The sequence below is a fragment of the Hirundo rustica genome, chromosome 8 (assembly GCF_015227805.2).
Source record: "Hirundo rustica isolate bHirRus1 chromosome 8, bHirRus1.pri.v3, whole genome shotgun sequence".
NCBI lineage: Eukaryota > Metazoa > Chordata > Aves > Passeriformes > Hirundinidae > Hirundo > Hirundo rustica.
The window spans coordinates 27,253,060-27,277,628 of record NC_053457.1 but is presented as its reverse complement, the minus strand read 5'-3'; the positions used below and the strand labels follow the sequence as shown (position 1 = coordinate 27,277,628).

Below are 24,569 nucleotides of genomic sequence, written 5' to 3'. Positions count from 1 at the left end.
CCACGTGGTAAATGCCACACACCTGGCAAGGATGAAAGGAGAGGATGCCCCAGGAGGCAGCTGGTGAGGGGCCCGTGACCTCGTGACAGTGCAGGACCATCAAGGTGAGGAGCTGAACGTGACCGTGCTGCACAGAGCAACACCTCCTGAAACCTAGGTCTGGACTAACCAGGAACTTCTGTTCCAGCACCATCCTATGGCCAGTAACACGGGCTGGTAGAGAAACCCAGCACATAAACCATTTCTAAACTTTGTTGTGAGCTGTAACATTCCGACAGCAGAGCTGACACTACATGCTTGCATTTGTTTCAATGAGTGGCATTTTTCCTGTGGAACCTCTTATTCTACATTTGTCACCCTCTTACTATGTCTTAGCTGTTGCATCAGTACCACAGCCTTTTAGCTGAGTTATTTGTTTCCATGCCGAGAAAACAATGACACATTTAGGGCCAAAATCAGCCTCCAGGGACGGCACAGCAAATCAGCAGAATCCACAGGGATGCCAAAACCCCAAAAGTACTAAGGCACACATAAAAATTCAGTGCTCAGCTCCTGCCTGATGTGGGGGGAATTTAAAACTCACCAGATCTGAACATCTTTTGAAAGCATTTTATGGCTTAAGTTCAAGGGCTTAATACTCCACTCCATTTGCAATATTTGTAAAGAATTGCAAATAATGAATTTAAAAGTTATTATAAAAATATTAACTTTATCGCATCACCAGTCATAGACCTTTGTTGGAGTTGCAAGCTTCAACATAAGCCAAATGAACTCAGCCTGTCTATTGGAGAAGCACAGCCATTAGGAAAAGAGAAACAGCTCATTTACACACAGGTAGATGAAACTATGATATATTATATCAGCTAAAAGCATATATAAATTAACATTTTTACAGTTTCTGTTTAAAAAGAGGAATATCACATCAGAATTTAATACACTCAAAATATTCCAACATGCAGTCTCAACATAGTCAGGCCAGTATTAAAAATCTAGACTTTTTAATGCACTATAATCACGCATTTGTTGCTGAACTATTACTTAGGATCTCTTCTCAATCATCAACAAAGAGATAAGTATCTTTATATATCTTCATTAAGGGCCTAGTATGTAATGCTTATCAGTACATATATCAACACTGGAAGATTTAAAAGAAATTCAACAGATGGGCCGTAGCCACAACTACATTTTAGGTAAGTGATGTGTTTTCACGATCTTGATGAGAGTGGAATTGCTTTGAATAAGCAGAAAAGAAAGCCTAACTTTGAACAAAAAATTGTTAAACTGAGTTTTGGATTTGCATCATTTATTAAGCACCATCCTAAGGTTGCTCTCTTTTTAAAACTTAGCTAATGTTCTTAACCAGGTTACATCTACCACGATAATGCGTGATTGAGAGTTAGTCACAGGAGACAGGTTCACTTTCTACATCATTTGGTCTCTGCTTTACTTATATTCTAAATTACAGAAGGTCAGATACTGCTCCATATTCATACACCCTGCACAGCACAAGGAAAGTGCAAAGACCCCTCTTCCCTCATGAAACTCTGGCAACTTACAGGCTAATTGTCTGTGGGTGAATTCGACACCAGAACAAGCCCTCACTCCAACAAATATTAAGATCCTGAAAACACTCAGAGAAGGACAAATATGTAAGAAAAAAATAGCCCCACACGCCATCAACTATGCCATCAATAATATAAAATATTTTACACCACTTGCACCTGAGTTGAAGAGTGGAAAAGAGAGGGAGACTGTCAGTGCAAGAGAATGATTCATGTGACCACTTTGTCTTAATTACTCAGAACAAGCAGTTTGTTGCTGTTTAGTGAAGAACAAAGATATCAGCGTCCCCTGACAGAAAAATAAATAGCCATCATGGTGGTGAAGATGATGATGACTGCCAGAACAACAATCAAAATCCGGTTTTGGATGATCCTAGAAAAAAGCAGAAGAGAGAAAAAAAATTGTAGTGAATAAAACAAAATAAATCAAAATAGCAGAATATATATAAAAATTATAAAATGAGGTGCACAAAAAAGGTGGAGAGAAGACATATGTCCACAAGTTCAGTTTTCCCTCTACCATTCTGTGTATCTTGATTATTTTTTACTTCTCCCAATTTCCAATGCTTCCAACTATATCTTTATGTAGCTATTAAATCCAAATTCTGTATTCAAGAAAGAAGTAGACTTTTCTGAATTATGCATACCTTTATATACAAATTAGAATAAATTAAGTAAATTATGTTCCAATTTATTAACCTTCTAAGAACAAATGAAAAAAATAGTGTTCAGACAATGCAATTCAAGCAGGGTGGTCTGTAATAGTAAATATCATTATTTTTTTTAAACCATTCTGAAATCTTCACAGCGGTTTTAATCTGAAAAGAAACAATTTATTAATTTTCAAGGGATTTTACTATTAAGGAACAAGATTTCAAGGAAACACATGTCAATGAGATACTCACTTGTACTAAAATACCAAGGGAAAAGTACAAAAGATAGTTTTGAAGAAAAGGATGATATAAAGAAGCAAGTGTCAAACTGTGAAGCTTATGTTGTAAAAGCATCTCTTGTCTCTGTAGCATACCTTTACTTATGGTAATGGGCAATGTTACATTTCTATGCAGCGTGAAAAAAAAAGGAGATTAGTGAAAATAAAAAGATGCCAGAAGTAGAAAATCCTAATATTTTTGAATCATTTGTTTGGAGAAATTCCTGCTTCTAAAATCAGTCGTCACATCACTTCAGATTTTTCCTAAAATTAATAGGTCAATTAAAATGACTAAATCAAGAAACAGTAGAATTTGAGGCATTTTACAGGAGGATTTTGGATTGTAAGAATTCACTGTTTGTTTTTCCATTTTCACAGAGAAGGAAGATTATTTTCACAAGCTCTTCACAAACAGGGACTTTTGCAAAACATACTTGTACATGAAGCTTATCATCAGAATTTGAGAGGTATAGCAAAAAAATCCCAACAACCACATGCAATAAAAGCACCCCAAGTTATATATGTTTTTTCTCATGCTCCTGCAAAACTAAACAAAACAAAGTCTTCAAGAACCAAACAATGGTAGGAAGAGGTGAAACTGTGTTTTGAGAAACATCAGACCAAGTACAACTTGAAAACAGGGAATGTAATGTGTTAAAATGAGCATATTTCATGCAATGAAAGAGAGAAGAAGCTCCAGAGAGCAGAGAGGAGGTTTTCTTGGTAAATGTTTTTCATTCGGATGCGGGTGGATATACATATAAATTATACTGGAAAGTGTAAAGAAAAATGCAGTTTTAACCAACTCCAGCTCTCTCCTTGCTTACCCCCCACCTAAAGGAAAAGCAGTAAATGGATGGATGAAAACTGTCACATCAGACAGACACCCTCCCCTGTGACACTCTAAAAGGACTAGCTCTCTATCCTCCTGACAGGTTACAAAATGATCACATTTGCTGACACGTCTTCCGCAAAACTGCTTTAGTGTTTGTGTCCACTTTCCTAGCAGGAGATGAATGGGCTGCTTTGTCCTCATTTATCACTTAAAGCTGAACTAAGATCTGTCTCGTTTATTTTTCCCTTCCTCACTAGAAAGGCTCAACCACAGCATTAATTCTTTCGCGATGACAGCTAATTCAAACTTAACAGGCAATATTTACTCTGCCAAAAGGATGAGGAGGAGGGAGGGATGTTTCTCACTCTTTTTTTCCCCTAAAAAAAGAAAAAAAAAAAATAGCAGGCTAACAAAATAAAGCTAATTAAGGGCTTTTGGCTCTTGTTGGTTTGCACTTCAATTTAACACCTGAACTTACAAACTTCTCTTTTGTGGTGGGGTGTGACATTCTCTGCCAAACACCTGATAACAAACGATTTGCCCAGGCAAATGCATGAAAACCAGAATATATATTTACTCACTCGCCCTCATCACTCCTGAAAGGACACTCAGCAAAATTGAAACTCAGCAGTGAAATAGATTAAAAGCATGAAAACTCTTAAAACATTCAGCCTTAAGTAATACACTGTGCAGCTGGCTTGACAACCATTTTATTTGTGGGATGTGGGCCCCAAGGCATCCATAATGCTAATTTACAAAGGATTAACTGTGAGTGAAACTCGCTTAATCTAACACATAGTTAGGCAAAGGCATACATAACATACTGAGTGTTTAAATCAACTCCTCCTATCTCTGGCCCACCGAAAAAATCATTGCATCGTCTGAGAAGCAAAACTAAAGAAAAATAAAAAAGAAGCCTCAAGTCCCCCAGATGCTTTATTTTTAATACCTTGTCAGTACACACCTGACTGCAAGATTATTTAATCAGTGTCCACGTCTCTAAAATCCTTTTCAAGAAAACACTGAGTGAGGCAAGCCACCACCTGTATCTGCTAATTGAAGGTTCACTTACTGTGTGAATCTAGGAAATACATATCAAAGTTCAATTTCTAGGAATCTGAATTAGTCTGCACAGTGCAGCACAAGAATATCATATTAAAAGGAACAAATTAATCATGAAATAGGATGGATGTTATCAACAGATTCCTACACTGAAACATTATATACTTTTAATATTCAAGCCCAAGTTAAAGATTAATTTTATATCTTTCAAAAAAGAATAACATTGAGTTTTACTGTTTTCCTTTCAAGTGAGCAAGTGAATTTAAACTAACTGCACACTGCCCAAACGATGGGGCTGAGAGGAGAATGACGGAGCTGTTTGGCAGCAGCAGGACAGTCCCGAGGCGGACTCAATGGTGCCTGTTGAAACCTGGGAGTCTGGGAGCTGCTGCTAAGACAGAGAACACAAGTTCTGGGTGTCAGCACATTTCAGATCTCAAAGTCAACAGGCAAGGATGACCCTTCGGAGTAAAGAAAAAACGAAGAGGAAAGGGAGTTTTGAGTGATCCAAGGCAGTCAAGCCAGCTCACAGTTGTAGAACAATGGTTGGCATTGGCAGGACCCATCTGTAGGGAAGCCTATAGTACTGTCACAGCCAGACACTGCCAGTGGGTATTGCTCTAGGCAAAGCATCAAGGAATTTAAGTGGGGGAGGGAGTGATAATACCAAAGGAGAAGAAAATGGAGCCTAACAGTCACTACAAAAAAATCCCAAAGGCTAACATGCTCACAAGAAGCAGATGATAGTCTTTTATCTCTATTACACCTTAAATTCAACAAAATCTGGTGAATGAGGAAGCCCAGATTTTTCTTTGAAAATGCAAAGCATGTTTACAGGGTAAATAATTTAGGAAAGAATATATACTTGAAAGAAGACACCCATTGAAACATCCATGGCTAAAATGCCTGAAGGCAAAAACTTGTGCATTTGCATGCTGCATTTTATTAAGTTAGCACACTGTAGCTTTAAAAGAATGCATGGCCAAATTAAGAGGAATGTGTGACTGAAACATCAAGGATTCCTCAAGTTTACATTATGAATCACAGTGCTGTTGATATGAGATGAATTAACCATTTAGTTGATGCAGCTTAGGCACTGAATTCACACCAAGTTCTGCTGGAGCCCTGCGCGGGAGCTCGTTAACAGCCAATGTCTACTGTTCCTTTCATACTCCAGGCTCCAGGAGCACAAGGGCTCATTCTACTTTGTTAGAAGAGATGAAAAATCTGTGCTTTTAAACCAAGCTCCATCTAGTTTATTATGGACAGCAGCCCGAAATATTTGGGTGCAAAACCACATGAAGCCGTAACTAAAGCAGACGCAAGGGTAATGTTAACTGTTGCACTGGAAGAGCACTCTGCACTAACAATGCAGAAAGCACATCCCTCTCCTCTCGAGTTTCCCTCTGCTCCACCTTTCCAGATGCCTGACCCTTCATCCTGGCTTTTGGTCACAGTGCGTAATCTCCAACCACTGCTGTGCTGGACGGTGCCTCCAGCCAGTGCCAAATTCATGACAACATCTGCTTTTGAGGATCGCCTCCTTGCCGCACAGGGCAACCACCGCTCTGCAGAACAGGTCCCACATGCGCTGCCAAACATTGATGTTCCCAGAAAATCTGTCCCCCTCACTCCTGCCCTGGCACAAATTGTGCTGCCTTTCCACATTTCAAATCCCCAAAGGATTCGCGCCTGTCCGTAGCTTCACACACACACACACAATGGGTCTAACTCTGTTTGTGCCACGTTTAGATCTGCTCCGTATAAACACAAAGCAGTTCCCGAATAAGCTTTTGCAAACCTTACATTAAGGATGCCAACTGTGTTTAAACCTTTTTATAAAACTGCATTCATTAGCAGGGGAGTGCACGACATCTATATGGGTTCAGCCTGATGTCTTGCACATGTCTTAGTGCCTGATTGACCAGCATTGAATAATGATGCCTTGCCATTAAGCACTGATGGTACAATAACAATTGTCATGAAAATTAGCAATCACGGTAACATGTTAACAAAATGCAGGATATAAACGAAGGAGTGCAGGCTCTGGGTGCATAAAGAGTGTGTCCTTTACTTGAGGACTACAGATAAAATACTGCAAAAAATTTCCTACAGAAGCTCAACTCTTGACACTGATACAAATTAAAAAAAAACCAAACAAAACCAAACAAATGGCTTGGGGGATCAATTAGCACACATTCATTACAACACAGGGCTTTATTCTTAAAGGAGGCATCTTGAAAAATAGTGCCCTCAAGAACACAGACTGATTGATGGCAGAGCACTGTCCAACAGTGTTTCACTGTAATATGTATTTATGATTTAACTAGAAGTGATTCCTATCGGTTTACTGGACAGAAAGGCTTGTTCTCTGCACGCAAAATCACATCTTAAATGGTCACTTTGAATACTTGGCTATTGCATTTTTGTGGCCTTTTATTTCTGATTTGCAGTTTTTGCTAAGATGAAAGAAAATAGGTGCATGCAAATCAGTGGCAAGTGATTTTAAAGTGTCCAATATTCATGTGCAAATCAGCAGATTCAAACAAACACAAAGTGTGAGTTCAGTCATATAGACAAAAACATACCAGGAAAAATTAAATGTTCATTTAAAGTAGTATAGCTATACTCACAGAGCTTCTGGACAGACACAATTTTTACCATATATAAGGACATCCTTGTTATGATGAGTTTTCAAATGGAAGCATTAAACCCCACATAGGGGAATAAAATGTTATGTTTGGTAAAGCAAAGCCTTAGATACATGATGATAAATCTCAAGTTCAGAGTATCTGGGAGCTGTTCAATCATTCCCATCTTCAGGTTTAAGAATGCTTTTCTTAAAAACAACTGAAAAGAATGGGACAGGCTGTGGTAAAAACATAAAGACATGGCAACCTACTGTAATAAAAGAGTAAAAGAACTCTGCCTAACAGAATTACAGCTGGCTGGAAGTATCTGGCTTGAGATATTTTTCGTCATTAATGACTGAAATTAGCAAACAAAAATAACAGTGAAAAAAAAATCTACAACTTGCATAGGAGTCCTTGGCCCTCTTCTAGCTGACCATGGAAAAAGTGAGGAATTTGGAAAACACTCAAGTTTTTCCCTCTTCCTCAGTACAAACTCTGAAAATAAAGTCCAAGTCTTTATGTTCTCAGGCCAGAAGACCTAATTACATTGTAATTGACATTGTATATTTGGATGTGAAAAGGCTTTGGGGGTGGTGAAGTGGGGATGGGACTCCCCATGGCTTACTGGGGACAAAAAGGCCACATTTCCTGAGGTCCACCTTCAGTCTGCAGACTGTTCCCAGCAGAAGCCTCTTTCGTGTTCTCTGAATTCCTTCCCAAAGGTGCTTCTTTGTAAGAACTTGGGAAAATCCATTAAAAATGTCTGAAAACTGAGCAGATAATGAAATGAAACACTCAGAAATGGAGGGCTGGAGAATAAGAAAGCATGGGCTTTTTCTGTCTGATTTTCTAGAAGGGTTTATTGAAAGAGCCAGGCCATACAGGGTCCCCAAGATTTTGTCGACAGGGCTGAGGAATTGTGCAGTGCTATGTCCTCTAGCTTTAAAGTTCAGTCTTAAGGACTGAGGCTGTCTACTTGTAATAACATGGATACCAATCTCTAGTTATAATATTACACTCAAACCACATCAATGTGTTTCCACCTGGGCCCTGAATGAAAGAATGAGTCATGTAATAACAGGTGCAGGGAAGTAGTCACACTATCCCACTTTAAACATCTAAATTATATCTAGCTAATCTCTCTCAGCTCCCTGTATATATAAGCTCAAGTCCTGCTCTGAACTGCCCTCTCTTTCTCCTGGCCATATATGCACCCCAGCAGTGCTGGTCAGCTAGGTTAGCTGGCTAGGTTAGGTGCCTACAACATAGAAATGAATACCTCTAAAAGCTTGAACATGAGGCCCAAGCAAGAAAGCTTGCTAGCTCTGAAGGCAAAATCACATAGGAAGGCATTAGCATATTGCAAAGGGTGTGTAATCTCCCATTAATCAGAAATATTGCAGAGATGAAACTCACCAGTGAAGCAGAAGATGCTAATCAACAATTAGCCAGTAAAGACCTTGATCCATCATCTCCTTTTAATGGATCCTATATTTGCACATTAAATTTTGACCAGAAGCAAATATACTTTTCCTTTGACAGTTTTTCTGGAGGAGTAAAAGAAAGGATATCCCTCTCTTGGCTGAATGCCTGCTGAAACACATTGGCCTAACTATGTTTTCACCTCGCTGTGTCATCTTCTAACAATATTGTCATAAAGATTAAAACTTAGAATTATTTTCATTATATCAGATAGCTAAAATACTTATGGAAAGATTTAATTCATAATAGAAATCTTGCAGCACATTCCAAATGAATACTGTTGGAGTATAGTGTTATTTGGTGGCCATCAGGGTTATCATGGTTTGCATGAGCCTCCTCTCAAGGAGCTGGCAGTCTCAGGAAGTGAAAATTGTACCCAGATGATCACTGGGGCGTGTGTGGGGAAGGAGAGTGGACTGACCAGCCTAGGAAGGAGAGAGATCTACTGGAACGACTGGAAACCAAATGTGGTAACAGGGAAAGCCTGATTGAGGACCTCATAGATGTAGGACTAAAGGTCAAAACACAAAATGGAAGGGTGCTAAAAATCTTGTACTAGCCAGATTTTTTTCATTGCTTATTTTTAAAACACAGGGAAAGGCATTTCTGAAGGATGAAATGTATTCTTCTGCTCATGAGAGACCCTGACATGGAACTTTTCTCTACACAGTTTTGATGCAACTTCAAGCACTTCTCCCATCACAGACTTTCTCCCATCCCCATGTTCACCCCTTCCACAGAGGGAATCAATTAGGTTATGACTGTCACTATGAGGCACAGAGGCGCTTCTGGGGCCACAGAAACTCACCAACCAACATGGGAGAGGGACTAACTCATTTCATGCAAAGCACAGGCAACACCAGATCCCTCTGGCAAGCCTAAACGCCGATCACATGCACAGTGGCAACTGCAAATGGAAGGCGTCAAGGTTGCCTTAATCTCCAACCAGCCTTTCTCAGGGTACTGAAGTATCAAGAAGAACAAATCACACATTTAGTCACCTGAGCATGACTAAGAACCATAGGGCTTAGCAAACATTACAAGAGCTTTAGCAAGAGCTCTGAGGGAGGGTGGATAGCCCAGCTGTCGGTGCTGTGGCATTCTTCAGCGTGTTGGGTACATGAAACCCTGGTCCCCAAACAGTTAATAGGAAAAAAAGAGCCCCAACCCCCTCGTCAGCACTCAAAGCTAATGCAATTATTCCTCCAGCAGAAGAAATGTATGCAAGCTATAAAATGACAAGAACGTACATGATCTCATATTGGCTTTTATGATAAATATAGTTAAATTTACATTCTGTGCAATTTAAAGAAAACAAAAATGTCAAAAGTCTGCATCTTATCAACTTCCATAATCATTAGAAGCCACTAAAAGATATATCTTAAACAGATGAAAGGAAGTAACATCCTTCACCCTGCCTCAATTTAATTAATGACTAATCTACAGGTTTTAGGTGTGACAAAGCTGGAGACTGGACACACACACTCTTCTTGCATTAATTTCTTCTTATTACACCATATTTGACTGGGCGTCCTTTTGTATGGCAAGTTTCCTACAATTGTCTTAACAATATTGACCTCTTTTGTAAAAACCTGGAGGCATCTGCAGCAATTGTTCCTGAAGATGTGCTATCCAAATTGTTACCATTTCATGGCACTTCTTGAATGATAGAATAGATTTTTTTTTGGTGTATATTCATTTTTTTTTCAAATGCTAGAAAAGAAAGGAAAACAATCATGGCTAAGGCCATTTGTGAGATGGCATTAAAAGAGCCTACTCTGAGACAGATAAAAATAATGAGAATCTTTCTGTCAAGAAGGATTTAGAAAATATCACTAGCATTATTAAAATTTAATTTTTTACTGTGCTTTTTGGTTCCCCCTTTTCCAGTGATAATGAGCAGGACTGCACACCTCCACAATGCTAGTACTTGTTTTGAGCAATAAATTCAGCCTTCCAGTCTGAAGACATTTCAGACAACAATTTTGACTGCTATAGGCTTATTTTTCAACCTTTTCTGTGCTTTGAGTCTTCCTATAAAAACCAGTTCATAAGCTAATTTTCCACAAGGCCAGTGGAACAAATAAAAATCAATTTTTGCCCAACCGGTTCAGAGAAAACCTGGGAACAGTGAAGACAGAACAGTGAAAAATAAAAAGAATCAATGTATTCACAAATGGTTTACCTGATAGAGAGCTATCAAATTAGTTGTCAGGAGATACTCGCCACTATGAAAGTTATTTTCTTTTCAGCATGTTACGGTATTTCTATTAGGGGAGCAGAGAAGCCTCTACTTTGTCATGACCTCAGAAACCTCGGTTTAACAACCACGTCAAGCCTCCAAATATTCGGTAAAACCACAGGGCACAAAGTCTCGTTGCAAGAGCCCCTTGCAGGTCTCGAAACCAGAGTGACCTGCAAGCCCAACTGGCTTAGAGTGGGTGTAAGTCTTCATGATCTCCTGGAAGGCACAGAGATTCCTGTCTCAGTGAAGGCAGGGAGACATTCATGACCTCAGGCCAACCTTGTCAAGAGGAATTTGGTCCATCAAGAGAGGGAAAAAATTGTAAAAAAACCACCGCCCAGACTTCTCTCCTCTGTTAAAACCCCAAGTGTTCAGGAGCACACTGAAGACTAAGCAGTTTAATCTCTTGGACAGCAGAACACAAATTTCTCCAAAGATGGGAATCCCATTTGTAGACTTCAAAACTTCCAGAATCTCAAGGACAACTCAGGGCACAGGCTTTAATATCGTGGCCCAATCCATTTCATCATCTTCTCCACTAATTGGGCAAGTGTTCCCAAAACTGCCACACTGAGAAGGGATGGGATAGGTGTTCATGCCTGTCTGTCTCCAGCCAGAAAAATATGTCTGGAAAATTGATTGAAGAAAATAAATTGTTTTTTTAATACAAATTAACCATCACTGCTGTGGAAATAAAACAAATTTATAATTTACAAGCTTAAATATTAAGGAAGCTATTTTTAAGTACCTATAATCTTCACTCTGGTATGCAGCATTTTAAACACTCCTTTATTTTTATGAGTTGGCATCAGAATGTGACTCATTTTAACAGAAAAAAAAAAAAAGGATTAACTATGTTACTCTGAAGTAAAGCTGCATATTACCTATTTAAAATATTGTAACACACCATGGAGACATCATTTCTAGGGCCAAACAAAACATTACTCAATGAAGAAATTGCACGAAATATAAAATATTCAGCAGAGGAAGGGTATTTGGAGCTAAGCAGTTTCACTGCCAATAAACAGCATCACAATAAATAGCGTGCATGTAGGAAAAACAGTGTACCTGTTCTTTAGTATTTGAGATGTAACACCTTAGTGTGGGAAACTAATGAAGATACCACTCTTCCACTAAGCACATGCAGGGAAAAACTAAAACCACCACACATTTTGATTCTGAATCTCTTACAACTGATGCTAATTTGCTTATGATATCTGCCTGATTTAGAGCTAATCTTCTGTAAATTAACTCCTAATGCTGTCTGAAATAATCCTCTTAATGCTGGTCTGTCTTGAGTACTTTATATCAAACACCATGAAATACACAAGCATACACAAGGCGTTCAGCTCAAGAGCATTTGCTGTGCCATTAAGGCACAAGCACGGTGCAGGGCTGTGGGGCCCTGGGGCAGCTTGGGGATGGCTCTGGTTGTCCCCTTGGAAGGGGACAGCAAGCCAGAGCCGTGTCCCACTGCCTCCTGGCCATCAGAGAGAAAGGGAGGCTCTTTGTCTCCTGGCAAAATGGTGCAGGGAGGTACAGCTCCATGCTCCAGAGCTCCCACATCCAGCAGCACGTTATAATGAGAATAAGTAAACTGCTCAGGTTTAGAGATTTCCGAGCAATGAGATCTGTGTTAAACATTACTAATTATCAGCTGGAAGCCTAATCTGATAACGGGTTTGAGAAGACAGAGACAGACCATTTTGTTTCTTCGGAGGAGGAAAATATTTTTAAGGGTGTTGCTTCAGCATCAGCCAGCTTAATAATTATTGTCGGTGTGCTTAGAACTCTGTATTTAAAAATATATTTTTTTCTGCTAAATCCAATGGAACAATTTTCTCCCCCAACATTAGTTTAATGATAGAGCCCAAAACCTAATTGATATTGGTGAGCAATGCAACACGAACACATTATTTTCTTGGGTTTTGAAACATAAATGGCAGACACTACTTTGACTGAATGGACATCTTTATGTTTTAACAGACAGTTTATTGGCCCAGACTCCTACATATAACAAGCACAATTCCAAAAGCAATACATTTTTAATTGAAAAATTCATGTATTTTTACTATGTACAAGTAACTTTGTCAAGTAAAGGGCTTTTAAGATGATTTTAGTATGTGGAATGTTGTTTAGAAATTATATTCTCACCATAGCAAGTGCTTACAGGAGGCTATTAAAAGAAAAAGAAATCTATCGTTCAAATCATACTTTATTAGAACTTGTTTTTTTTCATATATTAAAAGAATAGATAAAGCACAGTGATCACTGAGCTGTATGTGTCCAACAGACCTTCAAGAGACTTGTGGAAATGTATAAAACAAGCAGTGATACAATCCTTTGCCAAACACTGTCATAAATTTTTTATTTGGCAGCTAACATTCTCACTAGCTTTCTTGGCAGCAATTGGGACCTTTAGCAAGAAAGGTGCAGGAGAAAAATACCTTGTTTAGAGATGTTTTCAGCACTTTCTGGGATTTTTCAGAACTTCTGCCTGCAGCATATTTTACAACCACAGTCTCCAGTCACCTGATGAGTGGGTGGTGGTTTCAAACTTTTTTTTTTTTTTTTATATAGACAGCCTACTACTTCCCTCTGGCCTTCAGCCTAGGATGTCAGTGTGTGGAGTGGGGCTGTGTGTTCCACAGAGATACAAGTGGTTGCTCCTCTCTGTCTAGACAAAAAAACTTGAAAATAATATCAGAATGTACCTTTCACTGCTCCTGATACTATCTGTATCTTATTCCTGGGTGACAGAGATGAATGAAAGTCAAACATATGCTGATTACTTTTGCACTTTTCGCAGGAGGTATCTGCAGAAGAGCTGGTCATAGGTGCAGCTGCCCTGGCCAGACAGTGGGTCGCTGAGAAACAGAATTGGGAAACAGATTTCTGTGCCCAGGTCCAGAGGTTTGTTCATTTGTTTGTTTTCCTTTAATATGCTGAACTTAACATCTGATGCCTTACCTTCCTCCATGAGCCCAGATGTGCTGATGTACGTGTCTTACCAATTAATTTATGGGAAAGATATTGTATATTTTTGTATTTCATCATTTCAGGATAAAAATAGAATAAAATAGAATAAAAAGATGAACCTACTTTACATCTCAGCAACTTCCTCCAAAACTTTCACAACACTAAGATACATTTCAGTTCTTCACATGAACAGAAAGGAAACAGTTTGTCCTCAACAGATGTGGACCAGGAAAAACCACTTTTCCTTATCTGCCTCAAATGAAAAAGGCTGGAATTCAGTTTTTGACAGCACAAATTGCTTTAAACGCAGGCCTAATTAAAGTAATGCTGTCACAAACTCAATCTAAAAGGCTTCTCCACAGCCTGTGCTCCGGTTTTGCCTGTCGTGTTTACCAGGGGCATCACCCCCCGGAGAAGGTTTCAGAGCCCACACAGACATCTAGTGGCAGGTGAAAACACTGCACGGTGGCACCGCCACCTGGCACAGCTCCACGGGGACCTGAAGCCATGACAGGGGTGAGGTGAGCTAACTTTGCCACGACTATGGATGGGCAACCGAGCAGGGAAAGATGTGCTCCCTCTGTGCCATCCCAGTAGCAGCGGTGAGACAGCGGCTCTCGTGGCAACTCTGGCTTCCCAAGTTTACATTATTATTGATTCTCTTCAATTCAATCAGAGCTCTTTTTGTCTTTCTGAGTACCTTTAAATGTCTCTCTCCTTGCTACTATTTTATTTTACTTAAAAACTGCAGAGGGTAATTATCTAGCATCGTTTGAAAGGTTCCTTTTGCGTGGCTAAGCGCAATGCAGCTGACTGGAACACACCGGGGCAATGAGATTTTACAGACAGCAAAACACACACGATGAGGAAGTGCAATCAATAATAAATTCTAAATGGTTGGAAGAGGAATATGACTTGCTCCATGGTCTGCATCAATCAATGGAAAGATGACTAAAGCTTCAGTGGGGTTTGAGTCCCACATCTGCAAAGGAGATCAAGCGCCACAGCTCTGCACAAAGCTGTAAGAGCTCGGTGCCCTGATTCTGCTCTGTTACACCATTTTAAATCAAGCAGTACTCAGTGGTGTCATAACCCTGTACATCTGTGTCAGAGCCTGTGTTGCAAGGACAGACTTGATGCCAAGAATGCAAAACAGATGTTGCTTTCCTAATGTTTTCTTGTTGTCCTTTCAGTTGTTTTCATGGGGTTCTGTTTTCATTTTGGGGAGCAAAACAGGTCAGCAGGACTTTTCAGAGGACAGACTAGAGGAATGCTTCTGCATCTTCCTTTTTATTTTGTGTGCATGTGTGAATATGCAGAGGCTTTGAGCTACAACTGGGGAAAATCTCCTTTTTTTTTTTTTTTTTTTTTTTAAGCTTCATTTGAGCTATGCTCAGTTCCCTTGGGGCAAAGTGAAAGGTAGCTATTTGTGGATGGGAAAAAGGGCTTTTGTGAACAGCAAAACTGCATCACCAAACAGCTTAAGAAAAAGATTTTTTGAAGTTATTTTTTACTACTACTTTAAGAGGAAACAGGGATAAATATATCTTTTTTGCATGTTGACTCATTAACAAATTTAGCAATAAACACCTTGCAATTAAGTCCACTAGTTTACTGCTGTCCAGAAGTTTCTCAATACTCTTTGCACAGAAGGTTTTGGAAAACACAGAACTAAGAAACGGTGAAGGCAAATCCCAACAGCTTGCTCAAGCAAATCTAGCCAAGGCTTAAACTCACTTCTGAACACTGAAATTCGAGATGCTGTATCAAATAAGCAGCTCTTTTTCCCTGAAGAGAAGAAACTGGGTGTAGCTAACCTAGTGCATAATAGGTTTATTCTCATTCACAAAACAGGAATTACTTTATGGCCCCAAAGTAAAACTAGCACAGAAATATACTGGCAGATTTGCTGCAGATGTGTGTTGTGACACGTATGCAGGGAATCTGCTATTAATCACACGCTAAGATTTTAATATTATGTAGGGTAATGCAGGCAATCATTATGGTGGAGGTTCTGGATGCATAACAGCCTAACCCACAAATGGGACGTTTAAATTTAACTCATTTGAGCTCACTCTTACACTGCACCAGTTGAATTCCCTGGTTCATCCCCCCACTCTCCACTACATAAATTTATTTCAATATCTATTGTGCCTTTCTTTTTGTGCTTGTGCTCCGCTTCTTTTCTTGAAACACATGACAGTTGTTGGGGAAAGTGCGGCTTTTCAATTCTCCCGTTTGTTGGACTATGACAGGAATGTTCTTGTTAGAGGGGCTGTTTGTGAGACCTCTGGACACCTACCCAGCACAGGAAAGAGTCCGGGTAAAACGCTGGAAAAGCCATTCTTCACCTGAATCCTTCAAAATTTGTGTCTGAACATAACTAGAACCTATGTATCCATACCCGGGCTAAGATTACTACGGACAATTATACCGTGGAAATGCATTATTCTGACAAAGCAATCAATCACGTTATTTCTCACAATTTCAGCTCACCCCTAAAATTTTCCTTACCTCCAAAGCCAGCTGGATATTATATTACTGAAGCTGTTGAAAGGGTGTAACACTAACCATGAAGCCAAAGGCCACTAAAACTATGCAATGCATAAATTTTTATTGTTTGCTCAGCATTGAAATCTCATTAGGGCTCATAACTCATTGGCGCGCTGCAAACATTTGCATCTGCTGATCATGAGAACTTGGATGGAATGTACACCTTTGGCTAATTTACTTGTTATGTTTTTAGATGAGTGTGTTGCTTTTTATTTTCTTTTAAAAAGTCCTTCTGCAGTTCTAAGTCAAATGTTCACTTTTTAAACTGAATACATGAAAACTTTCATTTGCAGTTTCTCAAGGTTGTTCTGTTGCTGGCAATGTTCATGATCATCATTTTTACAAAAGCTTCATTTGACTTAGTATTCAGGGTAGTCATTGTTTGAAAACTGTGCCCCATAGAGCATTTAGCTTCATTCATCCTTTCTGTTTTATCCAGCCACATTTTAATTAGATTAAAATTTGTCCTCCAATTAGCTTTCATTAAAGTTTATAGATTACAGGAAAAATCTCCACTGAGTTGTGCTTCAAAACTGTGCCTTAAGTTTAAAATGAAATAACTGTGCAAATGAAGCGATTATGAAGATTATTACTATGCAAAAAACATCAGTCGCTTCTTGGTTTACTAATACATTTAACTCTGTAATTCATTCTGCCAACTTCAATACCTCTGTGTTCTCCAGAGCGGTCATCATAATAATACCTTACAGTTACAGGATACCTTTCATTACCAAGGATCCTTAGGGGCCTGATTCTGCATACCAGCATTGCTGTTGAAGTCCCTGAAACTATCTGAGCGAGTGCTCCTTGCTGCATGTGAACCAGAACCCAAGTACAGGTCAAATCCTGCTTTCAGATACCCACGTAGCGTTACTGCTGACCTGCGCAGCTCGGAATGCACACCAGATATGAACATGATGCAAAAAGTTCTTCTGGGTGAGCTGTGGCAGCTGTTTAATGGTGCATGGTTACAGGACTCACCTCTGTAAATGAGGGTGCGAGGACAGATACTTCCCCCCCCCCCAGTTAAAATTGCAGAGAAAGCTGAGAATGTAATTATCCAAAGAGGAAGCGACTCCGTAGGACACTGGGGCTGGGGCTGCATCTCTGCTGTCACTCACGTCTTCAGATGGGACTTTGCCAAGTATCAGATGCCCAGTCACTAATACCTCCTGCACATGCAAATCTACTATGTGCTGAAGGCAATATAAAGTTTACAGTTCACCAGGCTTATCCTACAAGCAGACATTTATTCTGGAGCAACCTCTTGGTGGAACACAAGGGACTCCGTGTCGGAGCAGGCCACCACAGAAACGGATCTGTTTGCAGGAAATTCTCTCCCAATAGCAAGAGCTATAAATATATACATGTAATTAAAAAAAAAAAAAAAAAAGAGAGAGAGAGAGAGAGAGAGAGATGCAGCCAACATCCTAAAATTAAAAATACAGACATTTGGGTTACAGAAACAGGGACCTGTCTTTGTCTAGCAACGTATTTCTGATAGGAGGAACACAGTAGAAAACAACTACTTTACAACAAATAAAATGCATGGGAGAATTATTTCAACAAAATGCAGAAGTGTAAAAAGCACTATTAGTCAAAACAAAAGTTTTCCCTATTTTTCATGTGCTAATTGCTGAACAACCACTGGTAAGTCTTCACATCCCTGTGGTAACTGGTGTTATTCCCACTTATCAGATGGCAAAAGTAAAGTTTAAGGATGTCAAAGGCTAGAGGGGAATTTATAGTTTAAATGCTCTGACTCAAGCCAAGACCATGTTTCCAAGATGCAAAGCAAACAGAAGCAATGCTAATTTTAGGAGTCATGCTCAAGTCTGTCCCTTCCTCCACCTGTACTCCTCCTCCTGGTGTTCACTTCTGCCAGCGTTCCAACCTCAGTTGTGCTGACTCAACAGCTTGTGGGTCCATGCGATGAATCAGATCAAGGAATTGATCCAGGATAAAAAAAGAAAGGGGAAAATGAGAAGGGTGGAGAGGTGAGGAGAGATATTTTGCACTAGATCAATTCAATCTGAAGACATTGACAGGAAAACAGAAGTGCCCATATAAACAAGAAAGCAGCTGGATGCAGCATAGGGGCAGGAACGTGTATTTTTGTGGGCAGGAGACCCTGTTGTTGATATTGATAGTTTTGTACCACAGGACTGAGGTCCAAACCATTCTGAAATCATACCATTTTTGTGTTTTAACTCCTTTACAACTCTTCTTCTGTTAACTTCCCTTTGCCTGCTTTATTCTGAGGAAGAGCACAGTTACTCCTCACTACCTTTGTTCAACAAATTTGCACAAGAAAATTCAGAAACTGCAAGTATTTGACTTTCCACAATCAAGACCTGGAACATCAAGTTTGCCTTCTCAGTTACACTGACTGTATTTCAGAAATACTGCTCCATTTCCTCAATAGAATTGCCATGTTTCATAAAATACAGACAAAGTAGTCATGCTTTATGTCAAGGGAGCATTTACAAATAGTTTATAAAGTATTTAGATGATTAACCATATATTAAGACAGTTAATCAAATTTAAGAGGCTATGTCAGAATTCTACAGATCAAGCAGTTATTTATAATCCTCGTTATTGCTTTCTACTTTACATCCAACCCTAATGCACACCATTAGAATATTCTGCTAACTCTTTATCAATTATTTGTGTTAGCAGAAAAAATCCAAACAAAACCCCCCCAAATCCTATCGTAAGGAATAGGTTATATAATTAGGACTTTGAGACTCCTAGACTAAATGAATCAGACCCAAGAATCAAATCCTTGGAGATAATTAGCCTCTGCTATGATTTAGATACTTCAAGGTCCTTAAAAAATCTCGGCCCTCATCACTGAGCACATGGGATTTAGGCAATTCTAAAAAGCTGGCTAAGTGTCATCTGAAAAGGCACAAATGCTGCAGTAACTGCAACAGCTGAGGAACACATATTTTCTTCAAAAAAACATCAGCATCATGACAGGCTGCTTAAAGCTTCAGTGCTTCATGCTGGTTGGGAGAAAAAAACCAGACAATGGAAAACTTGAGGAATGTTAAATTTAACTGTTATCCTTACAAAATACAGTTCAGCTCAGTTAGAACAGAATGAAAAGTTATTTCTTGTCATTTTATTCAGTCATTTGAAGCAGTGTCATCTCTTTTTCATAGTTTTTATTTGGTACTGGGCATATAGAATGTTTTTAATGAAGAAATAACTACAGACTACTTTTTATTGTGGTATGATTTATATAGTTTTTAAAAAAAATCTGTTCTGGAAGTATAGTGTATTTGGTGCTATTTTTGCCTAGGAATGGAAACTCGAACTGGAAATAGAGTCATTCATTCACACTTACAGGATGACATCCCGTTGACAGGCATGCAAACTTGGAAAGGTGCTACGCAGTCACTCTTAAAATACTACACTGTATTTTTTTCCTTTTAAGCTTCAATTAAGAAAATGTTATAGAGGGATCGGTACTTTGTGAAGGCTAAGGGTTCATAATTTGCAAGAGATCCTCTTTCAGAAGTACAAAGACAGAAAAGTCAAGGTCCTAACTACTAAATAAACTGTTTTCACAACAGAACTGGCACATTCAAGCCCCTCTGAAGTGAGGTGCTGTGCTGTCAGGAGTTCTGCTCATTCACACTGATCTCAAAGAGCATTCCCCACTCCCATCAGAAAGGTCATCAATCCTTCCTGCCAGGTAGTCCATTATTTGCCTTGGTTATTTCTTTTTTTTTTTCCCTCAATTTGAGGAGAATAAAATTCATAAAAGGTGTGAGAATATGGTTGAGGTAGATAAACTCAGAGATTCTAACAGGGCTGGAATGCTGTTGGTGCTAACAAGCCCTGAGCAAGTGATCTATGTCTGGCATGTTCTGCCAAACAAACTGCAATTACAGAAGAACCAAAAATAAAACAAGCAAATTTAAACCTCCTGAATGTGTGAGCCTGGGCCTAAGAATCATATTTGCACTTGCTCCCACAGGCTCGCGTCCAAAATGCACACAAAACTGGAGGGACCGTTCTAATGGGGAGGAAGGAAGGAAAGTTTCCATTTGAGACCTGGCATTTTGGAATGGCAGAAAGAGAGCAGCTGACCCGAGAGGCTCTTGCCCCTCAGCGTCAAATTCCTACAAGAGCAGCTCGTGAGGCTTCGGCTGTATCATACCTGAATCAAAACGTCAGGGCTCCAATCCACACCACAAGTCATGCTCTCTGAAATTGAGGTACATAATCCTCTTGGCTTTGCTTTCTGCTGGGCTTTTCCACCCTTTTGCATGCCTCTGCAGTGCCAATCGACATGTGCTTCCCCTTTTTGTCCTACAGAGAAAACCTCAGCTAGGCCCAAATTTTAATGATTTCAAACGATGCGCTCTGTAACTTCTTTTGCACCAGCTTCCTTGTTTTCTGCTGGTTCTAAAAAAACCTTTTGACCCGCTCATAAGAACACCATTTCTGTTTCTGTCATCCCAAATTAACAAATGAATGAGGAGAGGGAAACTCCCCTGTCACTCCAAACTTTCACCCTTCAAGTCCCCCAGCCTCATTGCAGCCCTGGTGCTCTAAAATAAAGGGAGCATTAATGGGCTGAAATTTCCATGGGGCATCAGCACTTACTTAAATGATATTCCGAATTGTGGGCTAACTGGTGGTGGGCAAGGGCAAGGTATTTACTTCGTGCAGTCTCTTAGGATACAATGGATTTATGGCCGTCAATTCTGAACAACACCACTATTGTGTCTTCACATTCTATCTGCCTCCATTATTCATTTGTGTTGATTTTGATTGATGAAGACACTTTAAAAAAGGAGAGGAGGAAGGAGGAGGGGAAGAGGAATACTTCAACTGTTTGGTTTCTAATTCCTGTAAATCTACAGTTCATATTGCAAGAGTACTACTCAAAAGAAATGTCAATCCTCACATTTTGGTAAGGGGTTTTCCCTTTTACAAGTCTCTCTTCTTTTTGAAGGAAGTGGGGTGCAAACAGTGCTTCCATGACATACCCAATCACCACAGGGGTGGCGCACCACATTTCAATCAGCCAAGAAAATCAATGCTGTTTTTTTAATGAGAAAGTATTAAGATTTCTGCAAAACCTCTTTTGCATATTTACTTCCTATGCCACACCTAACTAAGTTTTAGAGCTGGCTCAAAAATTGCTCGGACCACAGAGCTGAACCCAAAAAGAGTAGATAAAATTTCTTCATTCAAAGTGAATGCATCTGCTAGAAATCTGACTGTGAGGAAATCATAAAGCAAAAGCCCAGCTTTGGCTTGCTTGCTTCCAAATATATGGTATTTACTGACCTCTCATTAAAATATCCTGACAGAATACAGATTATGAACCACCCGATACATTTCTTTCCATGGGAGGCAGCGTCTGAGGCCTGGGGGTAAAGAGATTCCTGCGAGTCGTTTAAATTCAGTTCACTCCTCTCAAAGTTTTAAATGAGCTTCTGAGCAAGCACTACAAACTTGCCAGGCTCTCTGCTTACTTATGGAAAAGAGAAGAAAGAAGGAAAGAAGGAAGGAAAGAAGGAAAGAGAGAGAAAGAGAGAGAAAGAAAAGAATGAAAATAAAGAAAAAGACAGACACATTCACCACGTTTGCACCTCTCCTGTTCAGAGATCTGCTGCAGCACACACTGACTGCAACATTCAGTGGACTGCCTGTAGCCAAGGGAAGCCAAATACCCTTCTGAATATTTGGCCACAGGATTTCCTCACTAGTTCCACCCCTTTTTGAGCTTTAAATAGTATGAGCTATAATAAAGCAAGAGAAGTAGTGGGAAAAAAAAAGGACAGATAAATTTTTAATAAACTGGCATCAGATGACATAGTCACCAACACATTCAAAAATCATTTGAAAATTTAGTGCCTAAAATGTTGGTGTTTTAAAATTATTGCAGGCTCAGGAAGAAAGCTTTGTTGTTTCCTAATATTTCTGAAAATGTCGGCTTAGAAACATTACTTACAAAAAAAGAAAACTTGACTCCCAAGAAGAAATAGGTGAAGGGAGGAAGCGTCTGTGGAACTGCTGAATACACAAAAGCTTGTTGCTTGACCACTCGGTTCATTTTCCAAAGCATAATTACTTCTGTCTTTTTATAATGTTATGTGGTTCATATCATTACTTTCTGTACCATCTTTCAAGTTTCAAGGGAGTAGGCTGCTACTAACTGGTGGTAGGAAGAAACTAATTCTAATTACTCAGTATTTCTGCAGCTCCCTGAGAGGGATACAAGATGTGTGCAAAATCATCCGGTTCTGTTTTTGAAACTCCTGTCTTCACAATTTTGACTTTTCAAAATGATCTGCTCTTAATATAACATGAGTTGTCAAAGGCTGTCAAATAAATGATAAAACTCTCAGGAAATAAACATCTCTCCCCTAGTAGGTTTGTATATATTTCTGCGAAAGTAAAGAATTCTAAAAGTAAATAAACACATGGGAGGATTAGAGAAGCAATAAACAAAAGCATTTCCTCATTTTGAATTTAAGAAAATAGGAGCCTCTTTCCAGTCATTGCCAGGAAATACTAATGCACAGAGGTGAAGTTTGCCCTAGCTAAAATATTATTTCATGCTAGGGCATATGGGCATGCATTCACTCACACACACACACACATTGCACATATATCCCCAACCAAAATTTAAATCAGGCTTCTACTGAGCCTTGATGGATTGATGGGCAGAGGATTTTAGTACCCTTTTAGACCAACACAGGCACAGGGACTCCTTGCTGCAAGATGATAAAGACAACCTTTTAGTCCTAATGAAGGAGTTTACAGGATTCCTAATCCCTGCACCCCACCTCACTTCTCCCGCAGTCCTGCTGAAAGCTTTAAAACAGTCCCCAGCACTAACATGGTACAGAGCCTGTTGAACATGCTGATCTGCTCATGATTACTCTTTGCCACTGTAAAACAATCTAACTCCTCAAGTGAATGGAGTCTGTAGCAACAATGGTGTTATTGACTTGTTGCTCCAGCTCTATTTAGTTATTACCCTCGAGGCCACAATCAATAGACTTTGCACCAAGTCAGGCTAATAAATCCCAGGCTTTCACTGGAGCTTTGCCAGGAACTGCTAGAAAATCTATGGCAGTCAAACACTTAGAGTATGAATAACACAGAAAGCTGTACTGACAGCTGTATAAATTAATTAACAAGGAATGCTCCTACTCTTTTAAGAAGATCATAACGCACGTTTACCATGATTTAAGGAGTCACAGGTAGAACAACAAAAAAATTACCTTTGTGCTTTCATTTAGAATAAAAATCAAATATGATTAAAACAAAACAGCTTCAGACTACTTTTTCCTCCCTTTCATTATTGGACGTGCAAAAATCTGCATTTGCATTACTGCTGTGGCCATTTAATTATTCCAAGTTTGATTTAAAAATGAACTGAGCCCAGCAACCACTGACCACTCAGTGCAAATGGAGCTGGCATTTTAACCGGGTGAACGCTGACTGTTGTGCGCTGGTATCTGCAAGGAGGACTTAAATCGCGTTTGTAATGCAGTGATTAAAACAGAAACAAAAGGAAGGGGGAAAACAGTTGTTCAAGAAGTAAGAGGTTGGTCACTAGTGAATTCCAGGTTCTTTCAGTTCCTCCTGTAATAAGCAAATATTCTGCAGACTCAGCCGCGAGGCGCCTGATCGCAGTGTCCGGAGACGCGCTGAACCCACTGTGGCAAGAGCTCGGTGCCAGCCCCGGAACAAAAGAACCTCCTTTTTGCACGTAGAACACAAATGTAACAGATCAATAGGCTCTTACAACTGATTAGTTGTCCCAGTGGTACTTTCTGGGAGCATTCAGCTTTCCTAATGAGGGTCACTGCTTTGCTGGGAAGCGAGGAGGGGTTTGGGCACCTGCCAGGCTGGCTCCCCACCAGAGGAGGTGGGCACAACCTGGGGCAGAGACCAATGCTTGAGACGGAGCTGTGGCAGCCTTTGACTTTTAGGGAAGCAAAGGAAGGCTTGGCCAACAAGACAGAACTCAGCCACACTGTTAGCATGGGAAAGATGAACAAAATCTGTCCTGGGCCTAAGCAGAACTGATCTCATCAGCGAGGTGAGGGAGGTCAGACCAACCTGTCCCATCTGAGGAGGGAGCAGCAAGCAGATGGGGGCAGGGGGCACAGAGACTTTTGAGTGGAAAAGAAGGAGTGACCATGCTCTAAGGTGTCTTTCACCATCCACAACCAAGAACAGACTTCAAGCAACCCTGAGAAGAGAACAGAAAGCCTACTGGCTTTCAATAATCAATGCTCATCTTGCT

The 24,569-nt window shown here is 39.8% G+C and overlaps 1 protein-coding gene across 4 annotated transcripts in view; it reads right to left on the bottom strand.

Annotated features, from left to right (window-relative positions):
* Window positions 1–835: 835 nt before the first annotated feature.
* The window catches only part of VTI1A (vesicle transport through interaction with t-SNAREs 1A), a 257,176-nt gene continuing 233,442 nt past the window's right edge, over window positions 836–24,569 (bottom strand). For all 4 annotated transcript variants that reach the window (XM_040070812.2, XM_040070814.2, XM_040070816.2 and 1 more), the window contains one exon: window positions 836–1,935. In XM_040070812.2, the coding sequence (XP_039926746.1) occupies window positions 1,842–1,935 (94 nt within the window). In that variant the 3' untranslated portion in view covers window positions 836–1,841. The remainder of the gene's footprint in view (window positions 1,936–24,569) is intronic.